General features: G+C 35.7%; 1 protein-coding gene across 2 annotated transcripts in view; it reads left to right on the forward strand.

Moving 5' to 3' along the window:
• kif18a (kinesin family member 18A) overlaps nt 1-12,401 on the forward strand; it is a 72,673-nt gene that overhangs the window by 17,257 nt on the left and 43,015 nt on the right. For both annotated transcript variants that reach the window (XM_035416506.1, XM_035416507.1), the window contains exons 4-6: nt 623-727; nt 1,106-1,216; nt 5,090-5,287. In XM_035416506.1, the coding sequence (XP_035272397.1) occupies nt 623-727; nt 1,106-1,216; nt 5,090-5,287 (414 nt within the window). The remainder of the gene's footprint in view (nt 1-622; nt 728-1,105; nt 1,217-5,089; nt 5,288-12,401) is intronic.

Below are 12,401 nucleotides of genomic sequence, written 5' to 3' on the forward strand. Positions count from 1 at the left end.
AAGTAAATTTCCCGGGCTGAATTACATACTGTTTTTTTTTTTTTGGGGGGGGGGGGGCACATAAGTAATGGGTAGTTCTAGTCCTGTGTGAATAGACATTAGCAATTTAAGAACATCATTTATATTTAGCGTACTTTTCTCCACATTGAGGGTCTCCTCACGCATTCAATGTCTTGTTTTCTTTTTGGAAGTCATGTCTATTTGTCTATTACTGTGAAGTGTGCCAATTTCTTTAGCTACCAGAAGTTTCGATAGCTGACATCCAGGACACAGTCAGTAATTGGGGTTACTGTGGATTTTTAAAAATCTCGTCAGAATGCTCCCCTGGAATTACCCACATAATAAGTTAAAAAAAAAAAATGTATTACAGGGCCTTTTTGGGTAAAACTTCCCGTCAGAATAAGGCTAAAGGGAAAAATATCTATCGCAGATATTCAAATATTATAAATAGATAGTTTGATTTCAGAGGAGGCAGTGAAAATAAACCTTTTGAAGAAGTTTGTGTCAAAAAATTACATAATTTAAGTGGGGTTTTTTTCTCCCAGTCACCGAGAATGTCAAACAGTCAGAGACTTATATACATATAGTACTGTAACTCTGTGTGTTTGTGTGTGTTCTGAAGATTTACAATGAGAACATCCGGGACTTGCTGGCCAGCTCTGGATCCCTGGCTGTTCGAGAGGACAGTACCAAAGGAGTGGTGGTCCAAGGCCTCACCCTACATCAGGTAAGAGAACCTGTCTGTAACAAGGATAATGCTGTGGCACAGGGTGAGGTAATGGTGGTACTATTAAGATATGAACAGCACCATACAATTTGACCTATATACAGTGCCAATACCATTAAAATTCAGAAAGCTAAAAGCATTAGTTTTAATATTATGTACAGTGCTGCTTTTTTACACCCAGTCTATTTGTGTAATTATTTTTTGAGATGGACTTGTACATCCAGGCTTTCTGTATTAATTTCATTAAGCAGTGCAGAATCCAGTTATGCATTCTTGATTCTATACTTGTGTTAATTATATACGTTTAATTTCTTTTTTTGACTGCTCTGATTGACTCCAATGAATCCGTTCTTACAAATGTTCTTTGCAATTTTCTAGCCTAAATCAGCTGAGCACATCCTTGAAGCTCTGGATTATGGCAACAAAAATAGAACGCAGCACCCAACTGATGTGAATGCTTCCTCCTCACGATCCCATGCAGTGTTCCAGGTAAACGCATGACAGTTTTTAATACAGATAATAAGACTCTGTCCCTCACCATACTCCCAGGCAAACGCCATATGATAAATTGGTAGTAACTAGTAGCTACTTCTGGCCTGAGAAGAATAGTAATACAGTGCAGCTGAGTTTGTTATAAAGAGCTCCAATAAAAGCCTTTTTGATCTGATAAAATGATGCGCCCTTCAAATTAAATAAAAAATGAAATGTTATCAAGCTGCATATTGTATGTTCCCACCTTTTAGGATAAAATGGAAATCTTTACAACACATGGGATGGCAAGGTACGACTTGGCGGAGTTTGCCCCATACCTATAGAGCACGGAGAGTATGGCTTTTTTCAGGGTTTCCTACATCAATAGCTACAATAACCACAGAATCTCAGCCCTTCAGAACATTAAATTCTGTAACTTCTGACTTCATGTAAACAGACAGAATTCACAAGCAACATGTCCATACCTTAAAGCCCCAAACCTGGGTTATTTTGCGCTTTCTCCTTTTTTCGATTACAAAATCACAAATGCTCCTGTACCACAATCAATAATACTCCCATTTGGACATTTACCTCCATCTGCCAATAACAACATCTGGTCTTGAAAGTAGCTACTTGCAGGATTCGTGGATACACAGGCAAAATGGCCATATTGTCACATGTGATGCTATTTCAGCCAAAGAAATGTGGTTCCCATCTCTGTTTTGTGTGGAAGCTAGCTTGCTTCCTAACTATTTAGTCGCCAAAAAGTTAAACCAAATCTTTTCCAGCTGTATTATCATTGTGAGAAACTCATTGATATTTCTGAAATTAATTAAATATTATTTTAAATGCAAAGCCCATAGTATCATTTCATAACTAGGTATGGATATTGTTTAGATTTTGATGATGCCTGTGCTGAAATAATAACTTTTGAAATGGTATGGTGCCTGAACCCGTAGTCTGTTCTTTAACATAACAAGCAAACGGCAGAAATAAATTATTTTTTAGGTAGGCCCTAAAACCTTGGTCTACTATTGCTGGCTTTGCCTATCCATGGGCTTGTTCTGCAGGCCTGCTGTTGGGTACTGTTGGAGTCATTTTGTTTCCCACAGCAGTCAAAATGCTCAAGCATAATGGCAAGATACAGTTGCAAGAAAGTTTGTGAACATTTTTGTTATTACCTGGATTTTTGCATTAATTACTCATTAAATATTGTCCGATCTTCATCTAAGTCACTAATAGACAAACACAATCTACTTAAACTAATAACAAACAAATAGTTGTACTTCTTGTCAATGCTAAATGCATCGTTTAAACATTCACTGTCTAGGAAAAAGTGTGTGAACCTCTAGGCTAATGACTTCTCCAAAAGCTAATTTAAGTCAGGCGTTTCAATCAATGAGAGGAGATTTGAGCTGTGAGTTGGAGGTGCCCTGCCCTATAAAAAAAGACATAGAAAGTTTGGTTACTGACAGTCTGCTCAAGAAACGTATGTTCATGTTAACCATGCCCTGATCAAAACAATTTTCCGAGGACCTTAGAAGAATAACTGTAGAGATAAAGCTAGAAAAGGCTACAAAAATATTTCTGAAGCCTTGGGTGTACATCAATCCACAATTAGCTAAATTGTCTTCAAATAGAGGAAATTCTTTACTTTTGCTACTCTCCCCATCTTGCAAAGATCACTGCGTGCAGTGTAGAATGCTGAAGGAGATCAAAAAGAACCCTAGGGTAATAGCAAATAACCTGCAGAAATTTATGAACTTGCTAATGTCTCTGCACGTGTCCACTATAAGAAAAACACTAAACAAGAATGGTATTCATGGGATGGCACCATGGAGGAAACCACTGCTCCCTAAAAAAACATTGCTGCACATCTCAAGTTTGCAAAATACCACCTGGATGTTCCACAACGCTTCTGGGATGTTCTGTGGATGGATGAGTCAAAAGTTGGACTTTTTTGCAGAAATATGCAACGCTATGTTTTGAGGGAAGAAGCACTTCTCACCAAAACCTCATCGCAACTGAGAAGCATGGTGGAGGGAGCATCATTGTTGCTTTACTGGGGTTGCTTTACTGCCTCAGGGCCTGAACAACTTGCAATTACTGAGGGAACAAAGAATTCAAAATTGTATCAATTTTGCTGTAGAATTTCAGGGCAGTGGTTCTTCGCCTGAAGCTTAATAGAAGTTGGGGGATGCCAGTAGACAGTGACCCAAAACACTGTCCCCAAAACCAAAATGAATAAATCAACCACAGAAGGGTTTTGAAAGTGAAGAAAATGTTTTTAAACGGCCAAGTTGGATTCCAGACCTTAACTCAGTTGAGTTGGCATGACTTGAGGAGGGTTGTTCATGCAAGAAATCTGAGAAATGTCAATTGAAATATCAGTTTTGTAAGGAGGAATGGTCTAAAATTCCTCCTAACCATTGCGATCAGCAGTTAAAGGAAACATTTGGTGGAGGTTATTGCTGCTAAAGAGGTCCAACCAGTTACTTATATGTAAGGTTTTGCATGCTTTTTCCAGCCAGAATTGTGAATGTTTAGACAATGTGTTCAATAAAGACATGAAAAGTGCTGTTGATCGTGTGTTATTAGTTTAAGCAGATTGTATTTGTCTATTATTGTGACGAAGATCAGACCACATTTAATGAGTAATTAATGCACAAATCCAGGTAACTTTTTCTTCAACTGTAAATTTGACCATACCTGGCCATTTAAGCAAGTGTTTATAACTTTATTACCTTATGCAATATTGATATTCAAATTGTCATAGTGTTCAATACATATGTTTAGGAAACGGTAGAACAGGTGAGCCAAATGGATTTCATTGCAGATTTTGTGATATTTTTTTTTCTTGGTGACAACTGCCAAATTATGAAAATTAAAAATTTCACAATGCAACAGTGATGTGGAATTTGCACCATTAACTTAAAGGGAATTGTCTGTTTTCAATGAAATGTAAAATTGCGACGTGATGTTGCAACACGTGCAGAGAATGTTGTGGAAACGCATGATGGAGTCATACCGACACTGGCAGTGATGCCTCAGCCTCTGCTGAGTCTTGTAAATTATTAAGTAATACCTGGAAGTATGGCTGCACAAACCATGTCGATGATTATTGAATGTTTTTTTTTGTTGTTGTTGTTGTTGTTTGTTTTGTTTTGTTTTTTGAGTGTAGTAACATTCATCTTTATTTTTCTTCTGTGACCGTGTGACGGTTTTTGTCCATTAAATAAATGGAAGCTGCAAGGCTTGGGTGTCGTGTCAACAGTCCACAGATAGGATAGATATTTATTTATTTTATCCTGGAGGCATTTTGTGGCCTCTGAAGTTTGGGTGTTTACTATCGCACCAGGTATGATGAAAGAAAAAAGACGAAAAAGGCTGATACACTGCATGGTTGTTATTAAGCTTCAAAAAACATTTTATACACAGCGATATAGTCTATTGCCCAGCCTTACCTCGAAGTATATTTTTTAAAATTTAATTCCAGACCTAGAAGCTTGGAGTTTTTATTTTTTGAATATATAGTATAGTTACATTTGGAGGCTGCATATTGTAGTCAAAGGTATTGCAGTTTATCCTACTTCCAGTTTCATATCTGGCTTGGCTGGCCAGGCAGTTCAAGAAATGTATCACCAAAATTTTATCGAATTCATGAACGTCCTTACATTTTAGTCACACTTGAGACTTAGTTTGGTCAACTGTTTTTTTTTTTTTTGTTTGTTTTTTTTTTTATATGAAAATTTATTCATGAATGTTATTTTTAGAAATTGATGGAGGGTGCTGGGAGCATTAAAATTGAGTATGCCTCTGTGAAAGGGCATACTATTGCAGAAGTGAATTACATGCCAGAATTTACAGGCCCTTTCTCTCCCTTTACCTAAGGTCTATTTAAGGCAACAGGACAAGACAGCCAGCCTAAATCCAAATGTAAGGGTTGCCAAAATGAGCCTCATTGACCTGGCAGGTTCAGAGCGAGCTAGTGCCACAAACGCCAAGGGAGCCCGCTTCCGGGAGGGAGCCAACATCAACCGCTCGCTGCTGGCTCTGGGGAACGTCATCAATGCCCTGGCTGACCCTAAGGTAGGAGATTTCGCTATGTCACTCCCAAGTTTTGATCGCATTTATTGGACATTTCCAGACTATACAGATGACTGTATCCAATAGGATTTTTTACTAAAATTTACACAATTCACAGACTCTTGTCAACTCTTGAAATTGCGGCAAGTGAACAGTTTTGCCTCTAATATAAACATGATTTACATTGCTTGAAAGTTAATTCATCAACCTGTTTAAAAAGACAGGTTTTTAAATCTCACCGCACATGCAAATTAGCCAAGGGAACAGGCATCAGCATTGCCTACTGGTAGGTGACTGGGAATTCTGAAAAAAAAAAATTATTTTAATCAAACGGACATAATATTACACTTGGTGATCCATTGTTCAGAAAGATGGTAGTGTCCACTGTCAAAGTCCCTGGAGAAATTGTTTTCTGTTTTAAAGTGACCTGATACAATGGCAAGAAGATTGCTAATGGGTTTTATGGTTCTGGCATGGTTTCCTTTGTTGCAAATGCTATTTCTGTTATTACATGTGCATCTAGGCAAATTCTTAAATTGCAAAACATAGAGGAAGAGGTCAACTTACCGTATTGTTATAATTTTCACTTTATTGGAAGGGGGTTCTGGAAATACTGCAGTGAGCACATTCAGGCTGCACTTGAAACCAAATGCCTTATTTGGAAATGCACAGATGTGTTGTATACAGATATTTTCTGTCCCTAAGTTGAACAGTGATGTTCGGAAGATTTAGCTTTTACATTCTTGGGGAAATCCCATTTTGCCAAGAAAAGAAACTTAATTTGCACAAAAAACACTGAACAGAAAAGTCGAACTTTCCTGTGATTAAGATTAGTCTTAGTTACACATTACACATGTTATTTCAGTCGTTTTGCTTTATTAATTTAATAAATTAATGTTTGTAACAACACTGCCCCTTTTTTCAGTTTGCCATGATTTTCAATGACTTTGCCACGACTGCTCCATGATTTTAGCCAATATTTCCTGTGACCTACACCTTATTTATATACCTACACCTGTATTTATGTCTAGCCTATTGTTAGGCATATGTACGGCACTGTGGGATGGTGTTAAGCAATGTTTTTATTGTAGGATATATAGTAGGCTCGGTAATAAAAATGGAAAAAACAGACAGGGCAACCGAAAACGTCTGCAAATCAATATAAATTGTTAAAATACTAAACCTGAAATAATATGTGGACTAAAAAAATCCTTATGTGGAGTTTTAATTTTGTTATTCAATTCTAACTTTACATTAAACTCATATTTTGCCGTAATTTTAAAAGCAGCTGTTGATCGGGTTTGTATCCTTCATTAGGCCGACAATGTTGAAAACTTTACCACTTTAGTCACAACATCTGCTGAAATAATTAGACTCTAGGGTAAGGAATTCTGAAAACAAGCATGTAAAAATTAAGAATGAAACAAAACTTATTAATTCATGTTAATTTATTTTCAAGTAAATGTTTTTGTAGTAGTGCTCAAGCGGTCCTCCTTTTTCAAGTGCTTGTACACTTGAATGTTTGTGCCCATCCCTATCAGAAATCAGCTTGTTCCGCTGGAGGAGCATAATGAAAGGAAAACGATGGTAATTTCTTCTTAAAACACTTCGACATGCATTTATTAATGGTGTTAGAAGCATTTTAAGTTGAGCTGCGTTGTCAGAAGGTTATTGCTTACCTTTCAGTGACCACTCACTGACACCTGTCTTGGTTAATAGCTTTCAGCGTCTCTGAATTGGACTCACATAGGCTAATTTCTTTAACAATAACTTGGCCTATAGTTTATAATTTTGATGGTGTTGACAATACAATTAGGGTAGCATTCCTTGCTCACAGTTGTTATCTAGAAAAGTTTTTGTTTTGCCAGTCTTTGGAAATGCAAGTAGAAACAATTATTATGAGATCCCACTTACAATTTATTTGATTACTAGTTCACTTAAAAACAGGTGATTGCTATTAATGAGATCAATGCAATAAATGCAGGCTTGTAAAATGGCAAGAAAAGCCTCACATTCCAAATCCTCATTCCCTCACTCACTTCATAGTGCATCAGACTCTGTCTGTCCATTCAGACTGGGAACATATTGGGATATGTATCCATTTTTTTTTTTTTTTGACCAAGTTGTTGATTTCTGTATTTTAATTCTGAAAATATTTTCCACTCTTATCCTCCTCTGCCCTTTAAAGAAAATTGATTCCACAGTAAAGTGGGTTCATCAGTCTGTCACCTGTCAATTATGTTACACTTAATATGCAGCAGTTTTGCAAACACAAATTATATTCTTGTAAATACTTTCTAGTGCTTTGAATATATTACTATGTTGCATTTGAAAAGGACTTAATTGGCACCAGCCTGCTCATTGTGTGGTTGTCCACCAACAAGCTATGGTTGCACTGGTATTTCTCTTGTGGCTTTGTTCCTACAGTCCTAGCAGACCATGCAGTTTGGCCACCATAGTTTGGAAAATCCTTGTGTCAATAAAGACTGGGATGACACAGGTCATTATTAATTTAATGTAACTAAAGTAAAAGTAGAAAGAAATATGGGTAAATATAGGGACATCTAAATAAGAAAATAAAAGTAATTGAAAATAAAAATGAGAAGAGAACCAGACTACATAACACTTACTATGGGCTGTACTGAATGCTATAATCCTTTTGAATTAAAATGATCCCATCAGGATTAGGCTGTGTGGGATCTTTTGATTTTGTCAAACCATTCTTCTCTGTCGCAGTCATTGCCTGAAATACGTCCAGATTGTTTTCTCTGTAGTATCAGACATTAAGATAATTCCCAGTGACATGGAAATCTCATTAGCCTGTGACTGGTTGAGATTACAGTATGAGAAAATAACAAATGTGGTTTCAATGAGCCATTTCTTAATGTACTTATGTGTTATGGTGCTAGATGATTTGTCTTTCTACTGTCATTTCTGCTGTAATTTCACGCGTGTTCTACGCAGCTTTTGCTTAAGCTTCTCTTAATTGTGGTATATTCAGAAAAGCTGTTACTTTTTCACTGTGTAAGGCTGGGGTACTTCTGCATTATGTTACATAAGTAAGGCAGGTCATTTAGTTCAGGATTGTTTAGCTGTTTGATTTTGTGTTTTATAAAGGTTGTGTGGTTTCCTTATGGAGTGTATCACTCATTAGCAATATCACTCATGAGTCATTCAACAGTGCACTGCTCCATGGTAAAAGGCATGGCTCGATCAGGAGAGGTGCTTAAAATACAAAAAGGTTGTTTACCAGATTTCTTCAGTGTATTCTTGCGTAGGAAATCTTTCTTACCACCAGTGTCATAGTTAAGTCAGAGCCATTTGAAATTAGAAACTTTCCTTCTCCTTATTCTGTTCAGCTTATTCAGCTTCATATTATTCTGTTATTTTAAAGGCCAAAGAAGTAATGTATTTCAAACTACTCATGGCCAGGCACACAATAGTAGGATCAACTAGAAAATGTTGCCGGGCAGTATGGCAGCACTTAATCCTTTACATTGAAAACATTTCTTTTTCCTTCACTTTCTTTCCTCCTCTTTTCTCTTCTTCCCATTGTGCCTTGGATCAGATTCGGTAGGATTTGGTTTCATCCGTTGTTTTTACTTATTATGCACAGAAGAGCATCTAACCTCTGTTTTGTCAATTCATGTCTATCAAAAAGGTTATGGACTTAAACTCTGGAACTTAAGGACATGGACATAGAAATTCTGCATTGGCTTTTCTTCTCAATTTCACTAACATTAGTTAATGAAAAGTGGAGTTGTCGGGCATAACTCAGAATAACTGGTTTTTGTCCTTGGACCTAAATATGACGCTAAAATGCCAGGCTGCTTTTTTCCTGGTCTAATGGTGTGATCTTGGAATGTTGTCCAGCACTTGAAATAGTTGTTAACCCTTGCGCTGTTTGAAAGGTGTGACATTGTAATTTCACATCAACCCATTTTCCTTCCAAGAACCAGCTGAAAACTAAACACTTTTGGACACTGCTCTCATAAGCAATAAAACAGGTGAGGGAAGAAATTGTGCTCTGCTAATAAGAACCATGTTTTCCTTAATGCTCCAAGGATGTATTATCAGGTTTAATTTATGCTGCCCAGTACTTGCAAAGTGATTTAGAATGAGCTGTGGTAAATGATTTAACATCAGTTGAACTGTTTAACAACGACATGGGTTGCTACATCTGGGGAAAATTGCCTGAGCTGGGGTTGAATGCTCACTTTCTTTTTGTTTGCTTAGAACTTTTGCAACCAAATGTATGTGATATTTTGAATGAAATTTTTTGAGGAAATGTCAAATGGCAATTTCCCAAATTAACTGTACTGATATTGACTTCTAAAGCCAATAGAAATGTGCATTTCTGTGCATTTCCTTCTGTCTTCATGTTCATGCCCATTTAATCTAAATAGTCACTGTAAAGTCACATCCAGGTGGAGGGGTGCTTTAATTTCTCTGACCAAGACACATTTGAAAATGTATGCATATTTGAACCCAATATATATGTACAAATTATATTTATTAATCTTTAAATTAGAAAAAAATATTGTTTAAACCTCTATTTAGTTTTTTCTGTTCATTCATCACAGGCAGGAGGTCTTGTACATTAATTTGAGTAAATCCCTGACCCCCTGTCTCATTTTAAATTCATGTGTTTCGTCTGTTGCCTGTAGTATTGTCTTTGCTATCTGTTGGCTAGACAGATAATTACAGCTGGAATGACTAATGTTATGTTTTTAGTAGCTAGGATCTTCATGGCAACTGTCATGTCAAGCTAGCTAACTGTCTAACTTACTTTTATATGGCTAGCTAGCACTATGGCTAGTTATCATTTCAGATTGTATTACTAGTTAGCTAGATATAAATAGAATTTATTTGTGGCGGTGGTCTTTGTGTACTTGTTCGGGGGGAGGCTGTTTATACTGTTTATTCAATTATAACAATTAAGAGGTTATTAAATTTAGCTGCGCACATGGTATACATCATTGTTTTGTGTTAGGGAAATTTTATTTATTTGTGTATTTTTACCTTGGCCATGTCTCCAAATGAAAATGAAATCTGTACAGCACTTTTGTACAGAACTTGTCTCTCAATATTAAGAAAACTAAATTTATGGTTTTTGGTAATCAAAAAGAAATTGATGGGGATATTGAATTAAAAATCTATGAAATTAAAAGAGTTTTTGAGACAAAATTCTTAGGTGTTGTGATTTATCATAAATTAACATGGAAACAACATATTGACTATATTAAAGGAAAATTTTCACTAGCAATCCTGTATAAATCTAGGGATATATTAAATTATAAGGCCTTGTATATAATGTATTGCTCACTTATACTTCCTTATATATCTTACTGTGTGGAATTGTGGGGGTCGACCCTAAAATGACTATAAATTCAATAGTCTTACTAAAAAAACGAGCCATACGTATTATTAATAAGGCTGGTTACTATGATCACACTAATCCAATGTTTATAAAATCCCATGTTATGAAATTTAATGATTTGGTATGATATAAAATAATGCTAATTATGTTTAGAGCTAAAACAAAGTCACTCCCAGATTGTGTACAAAGGTTTTTTTCAATACAGGACTGCAAATATGATTTGAGAGATGTTGGTAAGTTTACTGTACAAAAAGCTTTAAAAAAAAAAAAAAGGGATTAAAAGGAGATGTATTTCTATTGTTGGGGTTAAATTATGGAATAATGCTAATATAAATTTAAGAATGTGTAACTCGCTTTTGGTTTTCAAAAGAATGGTTTATAAAGCTTTTTTTGAGGGTTACAATTGTGAATGATTTTTATTTTATTATGTTTTATTTTTGGAGCGTAACTTAAATTGATAAGAATGTAGGATAGGCATATATAAGCATTATGCTTCTGCCTGTGCCTTTTCAGTCACTACCTAATACATAGATTGTTGACTTGTTTATACTGTCTAGACTGTTTAAATTTATTGTATTGTGTGTGATGACTGAATAAAAAATACTACTACTACTTTTTGCGTCAAGTTGTACTGGCGACAGAGAGAATGAACAGAATGCAAAAGGAACCCATACTAAAACAATTTTTGCAGTAATGGTCTCCGTTACATACAAACCTTGCTGTGATTCGGATAATATGATGACATGCAGAATTCGAAACATAATTGATTTAAAGTCGTTGGTGCCTGATATCCAAAATGCCCTCATTTCTAAACACAATGATTTTCATTTGTTTCAATTAAAGTAAATAGGCCTATTAACCGTAAACTATTATTATAACAGAAACATTATGGCAATCTATCCTCCTCTAGCTTTTTATAGATTATATTTCTACACTCATGAAAAGTTATCGTTTTCATTAGCTATTTAAGATAACGTTAGTTGGGTGAACGATGGTGCTTGAAATTGCTAGCTACCATTAATCCAAATAATGTTGATAACTTTGCTATCTTGGTTAGGCCAGAGGACGTTCTTTTGAATAACAACGGCTCAATTTTTATAAAGTTTCAAGAGTATTTTGTTACCTGGCACAGTTTGCATGACTGTCCTTCTAGTTATGCTTGCATTCAGTCCTCCCTGCTTTACATATGCCAGCTACGCGAGGGAGGGGGGAGGGCCAGCTCACACAGTCGGCTGAATGTCACTGACATTTAAAAAGAAACAATAATGAATGCAATAGTATAGTGTTTGCTTATAGAAATAAGCACCAAAATACCAAAAAATATTTTGGACAAAGCGCCCAAATAAAATTTGTTGTATTGGAAACACTGGTTACATATATGGTATGAATACACGTTTGATACACACAGTATGTACATATATGGGCCTATATATACATAATTATTCATGTTTGTCCAAATGTTATTGCGCATACACATTAACTCAATGATAGTCACCCACAAATCACATTGATTTTCATTGTGGGGAATGAGTATTTTATAGTAATGTATATATGTAATGTATTGCACTGGTCCAATTTATCTTTTATCAGCTGAATTTATAAAAGTAATTCATAATATGCTGCCATCTTAATACCATGCAAACAATTAGATATAAAAGAGAATTCTGTCATGTTCTGCACAATATAAATATAAACTATTAACATTTATCAATTCCCCGTACAGTGTAAAGCCATTTA

Source organism: Anguilla anguilla, chromosome 5, assembly GCF_013347855.1.
Source record: "Anguilla anguilla isolate fAngAng1 chromosome 5, fAngAng1.pri, whole genome shotgun sequence".
Lineage (NCBI taxonomy): Eukaryota > Metazoa > Chordata > Actinopteri > Anguilliformes > Anguillidae > Anguilla > Anguilla anguilla.